The sequence below is a fragment of the Sorghum bicolor genome, chromosome 3, assembly GCF_000003195.3.
Source record: "Sorghum bicolor cultivar BTx623 chromosome 3, Sorghum_bicolor_NCBIv3, whole genome shotgun sequence".
NCBI lineage: Eukaryota > Viridiplantae > Streptophyta > Magnoliopsida > Poales > Poaceae > Sorghum > Sorghum bicolor.
The window spans coordinates 68,537,376-68,558,758 of record NC_012872.2 but is presented as its reverse complement, the minus strand read 5'-3'; the positions used below and the strand labels follow the sequence as shown (position 1 = coordinate 68,558,758).

The window sequence follows — 21,383 nt, the reverse complement described above, 5'->3', positions numbered from 1 at the left end:
CTGCTTCAGAAGCTGGCCATGATCCTTATCGAACGGGCCTGGATTACGCACGCCACCAGGCCTCGACGGTCGCTACAGAAAACGGGCCATTTCCCATCTCGTGGATGGGGCCCACACGCTCCTTAAACCCAAATCAGTAGCCACATGGTTCGTCCTTCTCATCGTCTCTCTGACTCCTCCCCTCTTCTCGAACTGTAGCGAAACCGAAGCGAAACATAAACAAACAACCACGGATGCCGGACCCAATGAAATCGAGGGAAGGTTCACGACACGCTGCTCCCCACCACTAACCGCACTCGATCGAGCGCCATGCTGCAGCTTCAGCCGCCCCGGTTCCTGCCCATCCCGCGCCGGCGCGTCACCGGCTGCCGGCGTCGCGCCCGCCCCGTCATCGCCTTCAGCTCCCAGTGGAAGATCCCCGACGTCGACACAGGTGAAGAACACCCTCCCCGTTAGCTAGTCCTCGAGCCCAGCCCCAACCCACCCTGAGGCGCCGGGCCGGATGTTTCTGGTTTCCCTCGCTGATCCCCGCGGCCACCGCGTGGTTCCTGTTCCTCGTAGATGCGGTGCGGGAGCGGGTGCGGTCGTGGATGTCCCTGGCGCGGGGCGCGGTCTCCGACGCGGCGCACGCGGCGCGGGAGAGGGGGAAGCACAAGGAGGAGCCCGAGGGTGGGAAGAAGAAGCAGCGGAAGGAGGTGGTCGTGGAGGATCAGGAGCTCGTTGCGGTGCCGGAGGTCACCGTGGAGACGCAGGTGCCCCAGGGTTGGCTCTCGCTGGACGCCGTCGTCTCCATCGAGCAGTTCGCCAGGTACGGTCAACCAGTATGTGCTTGCGCATCTATGCATTGGTGTGTCTCCTATGCTGATTCTACTACCGAATTAGCGAGGTTCATTGGGAAATCACTAGAGCTAGCCCTATCAGACACTCTCGTGAATCACTGAAGTTAATTTAATTATCTATTTAGTGTGGTTTTCTGTAAGGTCTTGTTTAGTTCGTGAAAAATTTTGCAAAATGCTACCGTAGCACTTTCATTTGTATTTGACAATTGTTGTCCAATCATAGACTAACTAGGCTCAAAAGATTCATCTCGCAAATTACAGACGAATTGTGCAATCAGTTATCTTTGTATCTATATTTAGTGCTTCATGCATGTGCCACAAGATTCGATGTGACAGAGAATTTTGACCATTTTGCAAAATGGTTCACGAACTAACAAAGCCTAAGTTTCAAATTGCTGGGTCCTTGAAGTCAATGTGGTATGAGTATGACCCATAGCAGCGGGCTACTTTGGTGTTAAATCAATCAGTAGACTGTGATCGATCCTTGTCTTGCTGTCTAGTGAACAAGAATTAGCAGTATTAGGTAGCTCTGCTTGTTAGCACTTTTCCTTCTAGAGATGCTTTATATAGATGAAAGTGGGTCCCATTGTTTCCAGTTGGTGCTCCTATAATTTTATCACATTTCATTTGCATTTACAGCAACATTTGGGTATTGAGTAATTGATTAACTCAGCATGTTTAAGAGAGCAAACAATAGCAGCAGCAACACAGCATCCTTTTCCTGGCTTTTAGCCCTTTGTACCTTTAGCTAGGTGTGTTTTTTTTTCTCTTCTTTAGCACCCAGCTAACGCTTTGTACCTGTGTTCTTTTGTTTTAATAAAGTGCTAGTGAGCAAGCTCCACAGTTTTCCGGGAAAAAAAAACCCACCAACAACAACACAGCAGAGCCTTTTAGTCCCAAGCAGGTTGGCGTAGGCTAGAGTTGAAAACTAACATGAGCCAAGCAACTCAGCATGTTTAAGAGACCATATGTGCAAGTTAGGTCTTTTGAATAGTCCACAGCTAAAGTGTCTTTCCCTTGGTTTGATCCATACGTGCATATAATTTTCTGGTAGGTTGAATGGGTTGACGGGGAGACAGGTGCAGAGGATATTTGAAACACTTGCTCCGAAGCATCTGCACAATGACGCTCGAAGCCTGGTTGAGTATAGCTGCTTCCGGTACCTGGCAAGAGATAATTCTGATTTCCATCCAAACTTGAAGGTAAAATTGGCTGATGATTCCGTAATCATGCTCCATGTTTCCACTGATGAGTTTGCGAATAAAGTCACTTTAGGCTTGGCTATGAAAGATTATAATCATGCTCCATGTTTTCTCTGCTGAGTTTGAACTCTACTAGTCTAGTTACACTTAACTTTTGTATATGTGCTTCTACGTTAACTGTATAATTGTCTACAGGAGCTTGCCTTTCAAAAGCTTATCTTTGTGACTATGCTTGCTTGGGAAGATCCATATAACGAAGACGACGGTCCACTTTCTTCGCTAGACAACTATTCTATATTGGTGATGACTTATTCCTCGATGTTCTCTCTTTACTGGAATTGCAAAAAATGGATTCTGAGTAGATATTCTAAAATGTTAGGGAAGGCTTGTTGGAGAAGATGCCTTTGTCCGAATTGCTCCTGCTGTTGCAGGTGTTGCTGATGTTTCAACAGCTCATTATCTCTTTAGGGCTCTTGTTGGTGCAGAAAAGGGACTTTCATTTGATCTGTGGACAACATATCTCGCTGAACTTTTGAAGTAAGGTTGCCTCAACATATTAATATGAAAAGGTCGAGCTTTTATATATATCATGATAGGAGATTTATTTCATTTTAGGTAGGCTCTTAATCATGCAATTTATTTCTTCACATCCATCGTTAACTTCTCTCCTGTAACTTGGCAAGAGGAAATCTTGATATGCAGAGATTAGTATATGTTGGTGCTTATGACTAACTTTGTCATGATGTCATCACATCAGCATATTATGCTTCTTTAATGTTTCGCAAGATAAGATTATGGTACAAGTTTTTATACAGCTCTGCCACCTGAGATGATTGCAATATGAGTTAGTCTCTTATCTATATTCATGTTGAACTTTTGTGCTGAATAAGTGAATATTGGAGTTTGTTTCATTAATAACCGAGTGCATTCGAATAGGGTTCATCATGGCAGGCAGACACATCAAATGGGAGATAATTTTTTGTATGATGAGAAAGTCTTATGCATAGGCTCTAGTAAGAAAAGACCTGTTCTAAAATGGGAGGAAAATACTGCATGGCCAGGAAGCCTTACCTTGACAGACAAGGCGCTGTATTTTGAGGTAGGTCTTTGGGCCTGAAATCTCTACATGTTTGGACTGCAATTTTGAGAATTTGTGAGCATAAGAGGACTCAACCTTAACTTCTTTATATTTCTGTTGATACTAGCAGGCCATTGGACTGTCAGGTACCAAGAAACCAATGAGGCTTGACCTTACAAATCAGAATTCAAAGGTTGAAAAGACGAAAGTTGGGCCATTTGGATCCAAATTATTTGACTCTGCTGTCTCAGTTTCTTCTGGTTCAGCGTAAGTAACCCATTGATCATTCACTACTACTGGAATGCCAATTTTCCATGCGCATGTAGTTTGATGGTCTAATTCTAGGGCTCCAGCTTGTGCCTAGTAATTTGAGCAATCCCATGAATTCAAAAGTGGCAATCGCCTTAATCATTTACTGCAACTTTTGCAGAGTGTTGTAATGATATCATGTGTTTAGTATGATCTCAACTATGAAGGTAACTAGTTTGCTACTAGCAGGTCAGATGAATGGACATTGGAGTTTGTTGATTTCAGTGGGGAGACGAGACGAGATGTGTGGCTCGCCTTCATCAGTGAAATTATTTCAGTTTATAGATTCATTCGTGAATATGGTCCGGGTGGTGATGACCCAGCAATTCACAATGTGTATGGTGCCTACAAAGGGAAGAAAAGAGCTGTTAGCAGTGCTGCAAACAGTATTGCAAGGCTTCAGTCCCTGCAGTTCATACGGAGATTATATGAAGATCCAGCAAAGCTAGTGCAGTTCTCATACCTGTCCAATGCACCATTTGGTGATGTTGTTCTTCAGACCCTAGCAGTGAATTTTTGGGGTGGGCCTTTGACTACAAAAGCCAGATCTGCAAATCAGAGTTCAACTCAATGGCATAGATCTTCAGAGGACCCATCTAGCGGAAATGCGCATGTTTACGACATAGATGGCAGCGTGTACTTACGCAAGTGGATGACATCCCCCAGCTGGGCATCTAGCCACTCAGCTAATTTTTGGAGAAATTCTTCTGTCAAGCATGGTGTAATATTGAGTAAATCTTTAGTTGTAGCTGATAAAAATCTTGTAGAGAAGGCAATGGTTGACTGTAAAGAGAGGAGCAAAGTAGTTGAAAGGACACAAGCAACAATAGTTGCTGCTACAATTGAAGGTATTCCAAGCAACATTGACCTCTTCAAGGTATTTGGCTTTCACCTAGATGCATGGAGTATAAAAACCATATATATATTTTTTTTAAAAAAGTTCCCTTAACATATCTAATATCTTTGTCGTGTTGCTGTATCAGGAACTTATGCTTCCTTTTGCAATAGTGGCTGAAAATTTTAAGAAACTGCAACGCTGGGAGAACCCACGTTCAACCTTTTGTTTTCTATTATTAGTTCATACTGTTATTTTCAGGTAAGTTACTTTGCTATGAGTTATTTTTTCCTTGGTCACTCTGATAAGTCGAATATTGTCCATTGTGGCTCTTTCAAATATTAATTTAGGACAAGCATGCACTAGCTTTGCTAGTCACTCTAATAATGTCCTAGAATGCATGGAAATCCTTTTTCTGTCTTTCTTAATGTTCTTATGGTAGATATGGGATCACTGTGTTTACATCTATGCTTTAATGGACAGGAACATGCTTTCTTATGTATTTCCTTTCACCTTGATGACGGTGGCCCTTTCCATGCTTGCTGTGAAAGGGCTGAAAGAACAAGGCCGGTTGGGTAGATCTTTTGGCAAAGTGACAATTAGGGATCAACCACCCTCAAACACAATTCAGAAGATCCTAGCACTTAAAGAGGCAATGGCCTCAGTGGAAAATTATCTCCAGAACCTGAATGTCTCCCTGCTGAAAATCCGCACAATCTTACTAGCTGGCCAACCTGAGGTAAGATAAATTGATTGTGTTGGTGCTTACATTAATGAGAAGCTGTCGGTTTATGATACCATTAACCTTGATATATCTCCCTAAGTATTTGTTGGTCATATGACAGGTGACAACACAGGTTGCGATTGTTCTTCTAGCATCCTCAGCCGTCCTTCTTGTGTTTCCTTTCAAATATGTTCTTGCATTCGTTACATTTGATCTCTTCACAAGGGAGCTAGAATTCCGTAGGGAAATGGTGAGAGCCTTCATGAACTTCTTGAAGGAACGGTGGGAATCAATACATGCTGCCCCTGTGGTCGTGTTGCCATATGAGGGCGCTGAAAGTAGCCCCAAGACACTCCCGGCAAAAGCCTCGGGGCAATCAGAACCCCAGAATGTGCAAGGGGGAAGCGGTTATGTCACCTCAAAGAACGGCATCAGCAGTTCATGATCCGCACAGCTCTGAGAGCATCTTGTTGTAAACTTATGTACAGTTTTGTACAGTTGAAACCTGTATAGATTACTTGAGAGGTGAGATTAGGTATAGCTCGTACCAGTCGGTGAATTTTGCAGAAGCTCTTGGAGTAATATTCCATTTAGTCGTAGCGATGATAACTAGCGTAGACGAGGAGGTAGGACGTAGGAGTAAGAATTTTGGCCCAATCCTCGGTCTGGCAGTTTGGAACTTCAAGTTGACAGATGCATGTGATCATAATCTATTTGGAACGCTGCAGGAATCGGGGGATATATTATCTGCAGATCTGCCTAAACAAGTGACCTGTGGGACGTCGTTTCAGGCTTCAAAGAAAGCTAATTAGATATCCTGCACCTGATTCCCATAGGACAGCAGCAGCAAACACATTCAGTCTCGTATATGTTTTGTCTCATTTATCGGAGCCTCTCGTGCTAAAGAGTTCCTCGTACAACTGCTGAGGGGCATGAGCAACACCAGGTGGAGAGGGACACTAAAGACTTTTGAGTTCTTTTGTTACGAACACAGTTCGTTCTTGTATGAAGGCGAAAAAAAAGAGACTACGACGGATACGGGAGACCAGAAACTGAAAGCACGATGTTGGGAGTCCTCACCCTGTACTTGCCGCTAGCGTCGGCCCAAACTATGTCCCCGAAAGTAGGCTCGCCGCCGGTAGGCGCAGTGAGTTTCATTCCCACCTCGAACGTCGCCGTCTGCCCCACCGCACTGAACTCAACGACCCCGGCGACACGGACACGTCGACGTTGCTCGGCGATACTCCAGACGCGTGGTACACTGCGGCCCCCGCGACGACGGTGGTGTTAGCCATGGCGTCGGCCGTGATCGGATTGTTCGTGTTGTCGGCGGTGGTCGCCGTGGTCATCATCGCCGACTTGATCATGGCCGGGCTCCAGTTCGGGTGCGCCGCCCGCAGCAGGGCCGCAACGCCGCTGGCGTGCGGGCAAGCCATCGACGTCCCGGACGCAACCAGGAAGTCGCTGGCCAATTGTGTTTGGTCTATCATCTCGGTTGGAATTGTGGGCGTCACCGACGCAAGGATGTTGTCCCCTGGCGCTAAGATGTCAGGCTTGAGCACGCCGGCGACGGCCCCCGAGAGGAGTAATAAGTGACCACCGGTGCCGGACGTGTGCCGAGGATCGTCTGCTGGAACTTCATGGCGCCCGTTGGCACCGTGCTGGAGTTGATGTAGGTCAGCAGCCTGATGAATATGCCCCAAATTCAATTGCACATTATAAAGGCCGACTTCTGACGCGGCAAAGGGAGGCCCATCGCCGAAGGCTTGAGCCACGACGTTGTAACTCAACTCTTGATAGTATTGAGGAGTGTTTGCTGGCCGGTGCCCGTGGTTTTACCACTTCACATTGGAGGAGTTTTTCACGTTAAAATCTTATGTCTTCGCTGTGTTTTAATCTTGTGTGCCGTTATTCACAACACAGCCCTGGTGCGTCTTCCAGGCTGATAATAACGGCGGGGAAGGGGCATGGAATCATCGAAATATGCTCCGTAGGCTGAGATGAAGACAGCCCTGGAGACTCCTGCCTCGGCGACGACATTCAGCTGTTCAGTCAGATTCCCCGTGTGGCACACGACAGTAGCGGTCGTCGAATTAATTGGCCAACGCCGCTTTTGAGTCGCACGTTGATACGATGTCGTTGTAGACCAGCCTCGTGTCCACGACCCACGCGTTCACTGGGTAGTTAGTGATGCCGCGGATGGTCCCTCGCATGTCGCCGTAGTACACAACGTGCCGGCGAACGTCTGCCGGTCCACCGTGCCGCCGGCACTGACTATTGTAAGGAGCCACGAGATGCCGTTGTGCAGTCTGCCGATCCGCAGACCTTCGTTTCCAGCTGATGCCGAAACAAGGATGCCGCGCTCTCGATGGCCGCGATCGCTACGGGGTCCTCGTACAACGGCACGCCATCGAGAAGGCGCTCGAGATGGATACGACGTCGAGGCCGTCCGCGATGGCCGCGTCCATGCCAACCAGCAGTCCAGCACGCTCGGACGCGTACCGCCCCTCGTCCCAGATGACCTGCTTGTACTACTAGAGAACAGACCTTTCGTCGATGTGCCAAATGAGCTTTAGTCCCGGCAATTTTGGCGCCCGGGACAAAAGAATTCTTTAGTCCCGGTTGGTAAAGCCAACCGGGACTAACGGTCCCTCGCCAACGGCTCTGGTGTCAGGCGCTGTCGGAGAGGGACCTTTAGTCCCGGTTGGTTACCAACCGGGAGTAAATACTTACCTTTAGCCCCGGTTTGTGACACTAACCGGGACTAAAGCTTTTGTCCCGGTCGTTGGCACAAACCGGGGCTAAAGGTAGGTATTTACTCCCGGTTGGTAACACCAACCGGGACTAAACCCTCCCCGCTATAAATTGAATCTCCCTCCTCCCATCTTCCTCTCCCTGCCCGAGCTCGAGGTGCTTTGTTCTTCCTTGTTCTTCCATTGTTCTTGCTTGTTAGTGCTCTCATCTCCTACGATTGATCCATTTCAACGCTTCTACGCCGTCGTCGATTTGTTTGAAAGGTTGCTAGCTTCATCCTCCTATGTTTCTCACCGCCATATGTAATTTCATATTGGACATATGTCTATTTTGATTAATTCATGTTGCCATCTGAGCAATCATCGTCTTCTCATGTTTGAATTTTTTTGAACGATGGTAAATGTGTGTCCGCTAAAAACTAGTATACACAAATCATTACTACTATGTATACACGAATCATGTTAAGTTCTATTATAGATATTATAGGATATTTTGTACTTTAATATGTTCATGTTCTTATTTTAAAATATTAATAATATAATTTTTGTTTTAATTGTTAAATAATTTTTTTTCACTTTAAAAATTATTGAAATTAATTTTCTTTACTGATAAAATTATAACTTTTAATAGAAAAATTACAATTCCATGATAATGCAGATAATGGCACGCCATTGGATGTACAATGCTGATCGCCGCTCCAACGAGTTCATTGAGGGCGTGAGAGAATTCCGCAGGGTGGCGGAGCAAAATAAGCGGGATGGTTTTATGTGCTGCCCATGTGCCGTTTGTCAGAATTTGAAGGAATTTTCAAACTCAAGAGAAATTCACTTGCACTTGTTCACGAATGGTTTCATGCCAAACTATATTTGTTGGACCAAACACGGAGAGTCTGGGGTTATGATGGAAGAAGGTGAAGAAGAGCAAGCGTACCCTGACGATGTTTTTGCTCAATACTGCGACTTCGCAGTAGAGGACGAAGGTGATGAAGACGGGGATGCAGTAAACAGTATCGTTGATGATGACGATGCTCTTGGTGATGTCATTCGCGACGTACAGAGAGATTGCGAAAGTGCAAAGGAGAAGGCTAAATTTGACCAAATGCTAGAGGATCACAAGAAGCTACTCTACCTGTCGGCCGAAGAGGGACAGAAAAAGCTAGGAACGACACTGGAGTTGTTACAGTGGAAGGCAGAGAATGGTATTTCTGACAAGGCATTTGAAAAATTACTGAAGATCCAAAAAAAGATGCTTCCGAAGCCTAATGAGTTACCCACCACTACATACGAAGTAAAAAAGATCGTCTGCCCTTTGGGATTACAAATCGAGAAGATACATGCATGCCCTAATGACTGCATCCTGTACCGTGGCGAGCACGAGAAATTAGATGAATGCCCTGTTTGCCATGCGTCACGGTACAAGATCTTGCGAGATGACCCTGGCGATGTTGAGGATGAAGAACGTCCGAGAAAGAGAATCCCTGCCAAGGTTATGTGGTATACTCCAATAATTCCACGCCTAAAACGTTTGTTCAGAAATAAAGAGCATGCAAAGTTGTTGCGATGGCACAAAGAAGACCGTAAGGTGGACAACATGTTGAGACACCCTGCAGATGGTTCTCAGTGGAGAGGAATTGATAGAGAATTCCCGGAATTTGCAGAGGACGCAAGAAACCTAAGGTTCGCATTGAGTACGGATGGATTTAATCCTTTTGGGGACCAGAGCTCTAGTCATAGCACTTGGCCCGTTACTCTATGTATCTACAACCTTCCTCCGTGGTTATGCATGAAGCGTAAGTTCATTATGATGCCGGTGCTCATCCAAGGTCCGAAGCAACCTGGCAACAACATCGATGTTTACCTAAGGCCATTGGTTGAGGAACTCCAGCTTCTATGGAGCAAACTAGGTGTGCGTATGTGGGATGAGTACAAACAGGAAGCATTCGACCTACGAGCATTGTTGTTCGTGACAATCAATGATTGGTCAGCTCTAAGTAATCTTTCAGGACAGACAAACAAGGGATATAATGCTTGCACCCATTGCTTTGGTGACCTTCAAGCTATCTATTTGAAAAAATGCCGAAAGGTCGTGTACCTTGGCCATCGTCGATTTCTTGCTAAGAACCACCAGTTGAGAAAGAAAGGCAAACATTTTAAAGGTACGGCAGAACACCGGTCCAAGCCAGGCAACCGAGATGGGGCAGAGGTATTCGAGATGGTCAAAGATTTGAAAGTAGTGTTTGGAAAGGGAGAAGGCAGCGAACCTGTTCCGAAAGACGCTTCGGGGCGTGCCCCAATGTGGAAGAAAAAGTCAATATTTTGGGAGCTACCATATTGGAAACACCTTGAGGTCCGCCACTCCATCGACGTGATGCACCTGACCAAGAATCTTTGTGTCAATCTCCTAGGGTTTATGGGTGTGTTTGGAAAGCCTAAGGATACCCTTGAGGCTCGAGAGGACTTAAAGCGCATGAAAGAACGAGACAACCTGCATCCAGAGCAGACAGATGATGGACGCCAGTATTTAAGACCTGCTAGCTACACTCTTAGCAATGAGGAGAAGGAAATCATGTTTGAATGCCTAAGCAGCATCAAGGTCCCATCTGGGTTCTCCTCCAACATAAAGCGTATAATAAATGTGCCAGAGAAAAAATTTGTCAACTTAAAATCGCACGACTGCCACGTGATTATGACACAACTGCTTCCGGTTGCCTTAAGAGGAATTCTACCTCCACATGTACGTCTGGCCACCGTGAAGTTGTGTGCATTCCTCAATGCAATTTCTCAGAAGGCAATCAATCCTCTTGATCTAGCTACTCTACAGAACGATGTGGTTCAATGTCTTGTCAGCTTTGAGTTGGTGTTTCCTCCATCTTTCTTTGATATCATGACACATCTCCTAGTTCATCTGGTCAAAGAGATTCATATTCTGGGTCCTGTCTTCCTACACAACATGTTTCCCTTAGAGAGATTTATGGGTGTACTGAAAAAATATGTTCACCAGCGGGGTCGGCCAGAAGGAAGCATCATCAAGGGATACGGGACAGAGGAGGTCATTGAGTTCTGTGTGGACTTTATTCCTGATTTTGACCCGATTGGTCTTCCTGAATCAAGGTATGAGGGGAGACTCGGTGGAAAGGGTACACTAGGAAAGAAAACATATATCAGCCAGGGTGATGATTTATTCAATAAAGCGCACTACACAGTCCTTCGAAACTCCATTGTGGTGGAACCCTATATTGAGGAACACATGGATTTTGTACGATCCGAGAATCCTGGAAAGAATGAGACTTGGGTTACGCATCATCACATGGAAACATTCGGTGACTGGTTGCGAAAAAAATGCCAGGGTGATAAAGATATTGGAGATGAACTTTATTTGTTGGCTAGGCAACCAGCGTGGCACGTCCTCACATACAAAGGGTACGAGATAAATGGAAATACATTTTACACCGTAACACAAGATAAAAAGAGTACCAACCAAAACAGTGGTGTCCGTGTGGATGCCACGGACACGAATGGGAACAAGCACACATATTATGGTCGTATAGAGGAGATTTGGGAACTAGACTATGCACATAATTTTAAAGTCCCTTTATTCCGATGCCAATGGGTGAAGATGAAAGGAGGGGTATCAGTCGATAAGGAGTACGGAATGACAACAGTGGACCTCAACAATATTGGATATACAAACGATCCATTCGTCCTCGGTACTAAGGTGAATCAGGTGTTCTATGTGAAACACATGTCTACAAAACCTAAGAGAGGGAAACAAGACGAGAAAAACACCAACGAGCCAAAGCGACACATCGTTCTTACAGGGAAAAGAAACATCGTGGGAATTGAAGACAAGTCAGACGTGTCAGAGGATTATGAAAAGGATGAACGGATCCCACCCTTCTGTGTGGCCAAAGACCCAGGCATCATGCTCGCTGCAGAGGACACTCCATGGTTACGGAATGATCATAACCAAGGGCATTATGTTAAGAAAAAGTTTACCACTGTGCTAGCTTGATAATGGTAGTGATTTGTACTTGAAATCTTGTGTAATATAATTGTAACATTATGTGTAATATAATTGTAACATCTTGATGTGGATTTTGAACTATTGGTATTCATGAAATGTATATATGAAATGTAGATCTTGATGAGTGGAGCAATATTGGTATTCATGAGTTTTCCATTTGAGGCCATCCATGGTTCTGAAAATTAGCGTTTTGCTATGAATTCTTTCAAATTTCAAAATTGAGTGGTCTAAACTTTTTCAAATGAAAATGTGACCACTAGAGAAAATGTAGGTCTTGATGAGTGGAACAAACTTTGTATTCATGAGTTTTCTATTTGAGGCCATCCAGGGCTCGGTCAAAGTGTGTGTTTGTGAAACCCACTATTTTGACTTTGGTTAAACTTGGTCAAATGACCCACCTGAGTACTTCAAATGGAAAACTTTTGAATGCCAAGTTGTTAGGTCTCATCAAGACCTACATTTCATATATGGATCATATTTTCATCCGGATAAATTTGATCGAGTCCGAGGCACGTGTTTTCAAATTCGAAGACGGGCTTCGGTCAAACTTGGTCAAACGACGGAGAAAATGACTTGGAATGGAAATCTTTTGAATACCAAGTTGTTAGAGCTCATCAATATCCAAACTTTTTATATAGACCATTTTCCCATTTGGGAAAGTTTATGTAGACAATACTCACCAAATCTTGAATCTCACACAAACTTTATGAAACTATACGTGGGAAGTGTGGATTTTGAACTACACTTTGCCAACACTTTGTCAAATGCAAAAATGGTCTATATATGAAATGTAGATCTTGATGAGTGGAGCAATATTGGTATTCATGAGTTTTCCATTTGAGGCCATCCATGGTTCTGAAAATTAGCGTTTTGCTATGAATTCTTTCAAATTTCAAAATTGAGTGGTCTAAACTTTTTCAAATGAAAATGTGACCACTAGAGAAAATGTAGGTCTTGATGAGTGGAACAAACTTTGTATTCATGAGTTTTCTATTTGAGGCCATCCAGGGCTCGGTCAAAGTGTGTGTTTGTGAAACCCACTATTTTGACTTTGGTCAAACTTGGTCAAATGACCCACCTGAGTACTTCAAATGGAAAACTTTTGAATGCCAAGTTGTTAGGTCTCATCAAGACCTACATTTCATATATGGATCATATTTTCATCCGGATAAATTTGATCGAGTCCGAGGCACGTGTTTTCAAATTCGAAGACGGGCTTCGGTCAAACTTGGTCAAACGACGGAGAAAATGACTTGGAATGGAAATCTTTTGAATACCAAGTTGTTAGAGCTCATCAATATCCAAACTTTTTATATAGACCATTTTTCCATTTGGGAAAGTTTATGTAGACAATACTCACCAAATCTTGAATCTCACACAAACTTTATGAAACTATACATGGGAAGTGTGGATTTTGAACTACACTTTGCCAACACTTTGTCAAATGCAAAAATGGTCTATATATGAAATGTAGATCTTGATGAGTGGAGCAATATTGGTATTCATGAGTTTTCCATTTGAGGCCATCCATGGTTCTGAAAATTAGCGTTTCGCTATGAATTCATTCAAATTTCAAAATTGAGTGGTCTAAACTTTTTCAAATGAAAATGTGACCACTAGAGAAAATGTAGGTCTTGATGAGTGGAACAAACTTTGTATTCATGAGTTTTCTATTTGAGGCCATCCAGGGTTCCCAAATACATCTTACAACTTTTGAAAATTTAAATTTCAAATTTATACAATCAATGTCGCGCATTTGTATAATTATTACTAAAGAAACAAAAGCTTAACGTCCAGATGACCCAAAAACAAAGTATCTGTCTAAAGGTAACAATTTTTTAAAATTTAATTGGTCATTATATTTTTGCATTAACAAAATATTCATTATGAATAACATTTATTTTGATTAATATGAAATATTTAAAAAGCAATTGTGTTAAAAAATTTTATACTCAAGAGTAGAGCAGAATAAAATTAATGTGTATTTTATAAAAATTTTATCAGTTTTATTTAATTTATCATGCATTTAACAATGTAAAGTGAAAATAAAAAAGGGAAAACCAAATTATGGCGCCTGAACTGGCGCCATAATTTGGTGAAAAACCTTTAGTCCCGGGCGGTGCCACAGCCCGGGACTAAAGGGTCTTTAGCCCCGGTTCCAGCCTGGATTTTGATGTGATGAAGAATCTTGAAAATTTTTTGGATTTTGGGGTGAACTAAACAAGGCCTTAGTTTCTCAAAAATTTTGTAAAATTTTTTAGATTCTCCGTCACATCGAATCTTTAGACGTATGCATAGAGTATTAAATATAGATAAAAACTAGGTGAATTCCCCGCGCGTTGCCGCGGGAATTTCTTAAAAATAAATCATTATATATATCATTACTATATGATATTGAGTCTATTATGTATGTATACATATGAATTTGACTTGCATATATTTTATTGTATTAGATCTAGTAAAAAATTTCTAAGCTAATAGAACAAAAACTAATATTTGGTTACATTATAGAGGAATTAATTGGTGATGAAACAAATACTGTATGTACATAACTTGTATGTTAATAAATTAAAGATTTAAAGTATTTCACATGATATAGATGTCATGGTCATTTTTTGTAATTAATATAGTATGATCGACATGGACTTAGTGAGTAATGATATGGACACCTTATATGAAGAGATAAAATATTTAGTGGGTTACTTAGTGGGGAATGATGTAGTGGGGTTTAGCTTTATAAGAGTTATAGATAACAACTAATTGCACAGTTAGTCCATAATTAGGCCTTGTTTAGTTCCAAAATGCTACTATTCCAATAAGTTTAGTTCCAAAAAAAATAATTAGGCCTTCTTCAGTTCCAAAAAATTTTGTATTTCACACTATAGTATTTTGGTACTGTAGCATTTTCGTTTGTTTCTATATTTAGTGCTTCATGCAAGTGGCACAATATGTAAATGTGATATAATATTTGTTCCCTATTTCTTCCTTCTTTCAGATCGACGTCTCTGTGCCGTCGTCACCAAAGTCCCGGTCGAGTCTCCGCACCGACCGCCGTCTCTCCGCCGTCTCACCGCCTTCAAACTACAGGTATGTCGAAATGGATTTATTAGTGGTACAATTATTAGTGCTATAATTAGTGGTACAATTAGTGGCTAAGCCGTAAACCCCAAACCCTTAGTTGAAACCTAAGTTATAACCCTAGTTTTATATATTGTTTCCTTGTCAGGTATACACAGTAGTGCTAGTAGTCATGTGTCACCAATTTCTTATAAATCTAGAATATTGCCTCTGCTCAAATTCATATATAATTATTTTTATGTATATTATAGTACCAATTTCTTATTTATTTTCACGTAATATATATACGATGTTCTTTAATGTAATTAGTGATGTTCTATGGTGTATTTAGTTTTTTCACGTATATATTTGATGTATTTAGTGATGTTCTATAGTGTTCTGTGATGTATTTAGTGATGTTCTAAGCCCTAAGCCCTAAACCCTAAACCCTAGTTTTATATATTGTTTCCTTGTCAAGTATACACAGTAGTGCTAGTAGTGATGTGTCACATATTTCTGTAGAAATGGCCGATCCGAGAGAACACGAAGAGGAAATGATGAACCTGATCTGCGGTCCCACTGAAGAAGTTTATCACGATGATCGCGAAGGCGACCAAAACCCTGAGGGAATCGATGACTGCTCTCAGTATTTGGTCGACCCGAATGAGCAAGACAATGCTGGCCAGCAGGTCTGTAATATGGCAGTCTCCTTTGTTTTTACAGATATAATTCGAAATAATATCTTGTATTAAATTGTCTTTTTTCTTTCTACATAGCCCTCTGGCTCGACGACAACCACGGGGACCAGCCGGAGAGTACGAGGCCCAAAGAAGCCTATGGAGGGCCGGTTAGTAATCTCAGAATTTGAGGAAGCAACAGGCAAGCCACTTGGACCCCATTCAAGGGCCTTCGTGAACCACTTAGGGTACCTTGTCCGGGATAGGATCCCAATCAGTGTCCGTGAATGGAAGGAGAACAAGAAACACCCAGAAATCAGTTATGTCTCTATACGTGACAAGGAGCTACTCTGGGGTGATGTCTTGCAACATTTTACACTGGAGACAAACGATGAACAGTTGAAGGAAAGAGTCCGAGACTGGTCTATGAAGAAGATGGCACCAATGTTCCAGGGCTATAAGAAGCGTCTATATCAAGACTACATCAAGAAAAACATGACTCCAGATTTCAACTCTCCGAACTATGCGAAGCTACGGCCGTTTTGGGACGACTTTGTACGGTTCAAGATGTCCGAAGAGGCTCAGGAACGGGTTAGAAAGAACCAAGAGAATGCCCGACGCAAGACCTACCACCACACGATGGGATCAGGTGGCTACCAAACCGCAGTTCCTAAGTGGGAAAAAGCCGAAAAAGAGTTAATCGACAGGGGGTTGGTGCCCGAATCCCTCGAGTGGCCTGAGCGCGCGAAGCACTGATTTTTCGCTCACGGAGGCTCACTGGACCTTGAGACCGGAAAGGTCGTGTATGGGGAACGCATCCAAGCTGTTGCGGAAAGATTCCATCAAGCCCGCTCCATCGCTGAAAGTGGAGAATGGCAGCCGAATAGAGATAAAGATGAATTGACATTCGCCCTGGGGAACCCTGAGCACGGTGGACGGACGAGAGGCTATGGCACCGTGTCATGGGAACATGCCTTCCCTGCTGATAGGGAAACTTATAGAAGCCGCCAGAGAAAGAAGGAAGAGGACAGAGAACGGATACGCAGATTGGAGGAAGGACTCATAAAGACCCAAGAAGTGGCTCAACGGGCCCTTGAGCGGGAGCAAGCGCTGAAGGCCACAATGGATGAGAAAATCCAAAAGGCCGTGGAGGAAGCTGTAACTTCCCGCCTCCAAAGCTTATCACAGCCACCGGCCGCCAACATCAGCCCTTGCTCAGCTCATCTAAAGAGCAGTTGTGCTTCTACGGAGGCGCCTGCGAGGCAAGTTGATGACGTAGGGCTGCGATTCCCGGTGGATGACGTCACCGCTCCGTTGACGTCTTGTGAGCTCCATATTCCGGAGGGCGATGGCACAGTAAAGGTGGCTACCGGTGTCGTATCTCCTATCGACCCCACCAAGACACCAACAATCCACTCTGTCCCAATACCAGCCGGATATGCTTGTGTCTCGGTGGATAGAGTGGTCAGAGGCCGTGAAAATGTGCCTCTCGATATCGAAGGCGGTGATGGAGAGAAGACACTTGGTGAAGCGGAGAAGACATTCATATGTTGGAGGAAACGGTACATCATTATTCCTGGGGTGCCGCCGCCACAACCGAACCCTAGCAGGTGCGGATTATTGTGGACGCTACTGCTTTTTCTATAATTATATAATGTATCAAATTACATTTAGTCATGTATACATATACCTTATTTGTTTTCTTCAAATCCAGGGCCTCCCCCCACCAAAGTCCGTCTGTCCATTCACCGCATGACCATAGTGTCGTGGGACACGACGACGACGACGACGACGTACAAGAGAAGGCCGCATCCCCACCACCGGCCGTCGCATCTCCTCCACGAAGGAATCCAACGCCGCCCGCGGTCGAATCTCCTCCACAACAACAAGCTCCACCTGCGCCACTGCCTCCGCCAATGCCGACGACAACGGCCGCCGCCTCATCGGCACTGGCTGGTGCTGCATCGAGGAGGAAGAGGTCGTCCGCCGAGACACAGAGATCACTCCAACCACCTGCGGCAAAGAGGAAAGCTTCGAACACGAAGATCCCCAAGACGACCAAGCTTCCATATGAGAAGACCGATGAGGAAGTGCTTGCTGCAAGCAAAGCGGAAGTCAAAGCATTCTTTGAAAAATGCAAAGCTGACAGAAAAGCAAAGCAAGAGCCGCCATACCTAATGTATCCTCGTTCAAAGCTACGTCAAGTGGTGCAGAAAATGACAGACGCGAACCGTGCTGCGAGTAAACAACCAGGGTCAACAATATCAGACTACGACCGTACTGTCCTAAAGAAAATCAAGGCAGACAAAAGAAAAGTCCAGCAAAAAGTTGCACAGCTCGGCGAACAAGCGCAACAATCAGTTCAGCCACTAGTGGTTGCGAATGAGTACGGTTCAAATGCCAACTTGCTGGCAATGACTATACCTGCAAATGTGGACTTAGATGAGCTCGGGAATTGGATGGAAGAAACTGGGCTGCCCCTAGAAGCACTTCTAGGGCGTACCGATGCGCCAATCCACGGAGGTGTCGATGAATATCAGAGTCGGTACATTTACGGCAGGAGTATGTGCCACCCTCAGAAGGTACGAGGACTTGGTACGCAAATATACAAGCTGCACGAGTACTACTTGAGAGTCAGCTCAGTACATAAACAAGAAGAATTGATTGCCGTCCGAGTCCGCGACCGACACTACTTCCGTGGAGAAGACGTCATATGGATAGATTTTAGTGAAGTACACCAACTTCTCCATATGAATGCTCTTGACAAATCTCTCATGAGCTGCTACTGTCTGTAAGTGATTCTTCCTTTCAATCATTAATCCCATTATAGCATATGTATGTATTCGTAATAACTACGCTCACGATGTGCAGACACATGATGAGAGAACAAATATTGAAAAAAGACAATCGAATTGGTTTCATCGATCCATATGTCGTGTACAAGGACACTAAAACTAAAGATCCATTGAATCTGAAGCCTAAGGAAATGGAGAAGAACCTCCGGAGGTTCTTTTATAACCAAAGACATACGGAGAAGATACTCTTCCCTTACAATATGGGGTAAGTGTTGTGTTATATCATGTCTTAGTTAATCTGGCATTAAGATATACATATATAAGTTGACTCTAAACAAATGCAGAGATCATTGGATACTTATTGAGATTAAGATCACGGAACAAAGAATACATGTGTGGGACTCAATGAAAAAAGACCTGGCACTCTATCAAGACATAATAGACATAATCCAGAGGTAAGTATATACCATACTTTAAATATCGATGCGTGCTCCTTTACTTTATTATGCTAGCTATACCTAATCAACGAGCGTCTTATTGGGCAGGGCTTGGGCTTGGTTACAACAAAAATATCGTACGGATCTTAATGTGTCACTTCCTCCTCCTGTTCTACTCCCTTGGGTGCCCACGCAGCCGTTTGGAACGAATCTATGTGGATACTATGTTTGTGAATACAGCAAACCTGCTGAAAGTGTTCTAAAAGTAAGTAACATGCATGTGTATACAGCAAATTCATATCTTATTTATTTGTTGAAACTAAATAGATTTTATGTATATTAATATCTTTTCTAACTAATGCAAATGGAAGGAGTGGAATATGAAAGATAAAGTGTTCGAGTACACATTACTCCTTGGAGTCCAGGAGACGATCGCCGGGTTTATCAACGATCATGTCATTCCGGAAGACGGCGAGTTCCACTTATACCCGCAGGGCTTCAAGCCCATTCCAAACAAGGACGAACACTTGTATGAGCTTTGAGTGGGCGGGCAAACATTATGTAATCATTAACCGGTGGCAGCACACTTGATTATTACTTGTACATAATATTATTATTGTAAATGTAATGTGTATGTACGTATGTGTATAGCTATATAATATATATATATATATATTATACGGATAATATATATGTAGTTTCATACTTTATTTGAGTGCAATAATAATGACGCTCTCGTATAGGTGCAATGTATACGGATAATTGCGGCGTATACGATTAAATTGGAGAACATATACAATTGAAAACCAAAATCAATAAAGAAATGAAAAGAAAAAAGAAAAAAAACAAAAACAAAAAACACCTTTAGTCCCGGTTGGTAATATCAACCGGGACTAAAAGGGGTGGCCAGGGGTGGCGCCACGTCACTGCCTTGTGCCCCCTGTAGTCCCGGTTGGTGTTACCAACCGGGACAAAAGGTCCCCATTTAGTCCCGGGTCTGGGAGCCGGGACTAAAGGTTGGACTTTTAGTCCCGATCCCTTAGTCCCGGCTCGCTACCCGGGAATACAAGTGGTTTTCGACCGGGACTAAAGGCCTGTCCTATACCAGTGGTACATGGCGACGTACACGCGCGGCAGTGGCGGACCCAGAAATTTTGTAGAGCGTGGGCGATACCTGTTCGCTGGTCTAAAAAGTCATGCCTGAACGTACTATTCGCTGATTTATTGTGAGAGAAAAACACCAGTTGCTGATAGAAAAAGTGCGGCTGATAAAACAAGCTAGGAAATATGTAAGCTCATAAGTACTTAAATTATTCACTGGCTGCATTTTTCAGTCTTGAATTATATGAAACTGACCAAGATTGTTAATTTAATTATTAAGTACAACACTAACTATTAATTAGTACTATCTGCATGCATGGTGTCTGAGTTTGCGCTGCAGGTCTCGATCACTCTGTGAGACTTTCGATGTGCAGTGTGCAAACGTATAGATACAGTACACGCTGTAGCGTGGTGCACTGCCTTCATTTGCTCACTTCCGTCACCGAGCAGAGCCCGGGCAGGCGCCCAGGGTCGCCGGGCCCTGGGTCCGCCCATGACGCGCGGGGCAACGCCGCGTGCCGTGCCGCTCCCGTACACGAAGTAAGATGCGCACCGCACGGGGCTACCGCCTGCGGTCGACGATGTGTGCGTGCCGTGCCCCTCCGTGTCGCGCGTCGATCGAGTTCGTGGAGATTTTTATGCCGGGGTTGGCGGCAACCAGGCCCTTGTGCAAGTAGCGCGCTCCGATAATATAAGCTTCCGGTTGCACATGGAGGGCGTGAAGTCGACGCCCGGCTCGCACGTGCCGCGCCACATGGAGTTCGTGGACGGGACCGGGGGTATGCCGGCGTCGTGGAAGCTCGCGCTCTCGGGCCACACCTCGGTGTTGATCATGCCGATGTTTACGCCCTCGCCGAATTTGAATGCCTGCCACAACCCACTAGCAGAGTTGAGATTAGGGCTTGCTTGGTTGACACCCAAAAGTTTTACCATGCTAAAAAATTGGCAAGCTAAAAGTTGAGCAAAAACATCGATATAGATTTGGTAAGCCAAATGTGAAATGTTAACAAGTCTGAATAGCAAACCAAATACTAGTCAATATTATGGCTTGCCAAAAGCCAAATCACAATTAGGAGAAACTCCATGGAATGCGTGGTGTCGTGAAGCGTCGTCGCTCGGTGGTCCGGGCAGGCTCTAGGCTGAGACGAAGCCCGGCGTGCTTTGCGGAGGGTGCGTAGCTTGGAGGCCGAGAGTGTCGCCGCGAAGCCGTGAAGCGCCTCGTGGTAATAAGTGTATAGGAGCTGCGGCTTGGTGTGGACGACGTCCGCTGACGCGTCCGCCGCAGACGCGACGGTGGCGGCGTACCAGTCGCGGCGGTCGGAATGCCGGAATGGTACCGCGGCATGGCGGACTTGTCCATGTGGATAATGTACCCCGTCCCCGTGGCTCGCGCGGCCACCGGACCGTAGAGGAGGACGCACGCATTGATGAGAAGTAGCAATAAGGGTAGTGACGAGCGAGGAGCCGACGCTGGACGCGATGCATCCTGCGCCATACGGACAGCTTCTCTGCAACCTCAATTGGTGATTGTTCTTTATACCTGCAATGCCAA

At 44.4% G+C, this 21,383-nt stretch overlaps 1 protein-coding gene across 4 annotated transcripts; it reads left to right on the top strand.

Annotated features, from left to right (window-relative positions):
• On the top strand, positions 145-5,842 carry LOC8062387. 4 transcript variants are annotated; one of them, XM_021456915.1, is made up of 11 exons: positions 145-433; positions 562-808; positions 1,894-2,041; positions 2,237-2,341; positions 2,421-2,578; positions 2,978-3,140; positions 3,247-3,386; positions 3,615-4,305; positions 4,412-4,524; positions 4,747-5,002; positions 5,109-5,842. In XM_021456915.1, the coding sequence occupies exons 1-11, from the start codon at positions 310-312 to the stop codon at positions 5,430-5,432; spliced, it is 2,469 nt and encodes an 822-aa protein (XP_021312590.1). In that variant the 5' UTR covers positions 145-309; the 3' UTR covers positions 5,433-5,842. The 4 variants fall into 4 exon arrangements, with proteins under 4 accessions (XP_021312590.1, XP_021312591.1, XP_021312593.1 ...); XM_021456916.1 differs by having other exon boundaries at positions 146-433; positions 3,618-4,305; positions 5,109-5,696; XM_021456918.1 differs by having other exon boundaries at positions 146-433; positions 3,250-3,386; positions 3,618-4,305; positions 5,109-5,679.

Bases quoted from the DNA above. Each gene is read 5' to 3' on its own strand.
- LOC8062387 (XM_021456915.1), top strand. From the start codon at position 310: ATGCTGCAGCTTCAGCCGCCCCGGTTCCTGCCCATCCCGCGCCGGCGC. The intron at 3,387-3,614 runs GTAAGTAACCCA...GTTTGCTACTAG, and splicing joins TCAGTTTCTTCTGGTTCAGC to CAGGTCAGATGAATGGACAT. The intron at 5,003-5,108 runs GTAAGATAAATT...GTCATATGACAG, and splicing joins TACTAGCTGGCCAACCTGAG to GTGACAACACAGGTTGCGAT.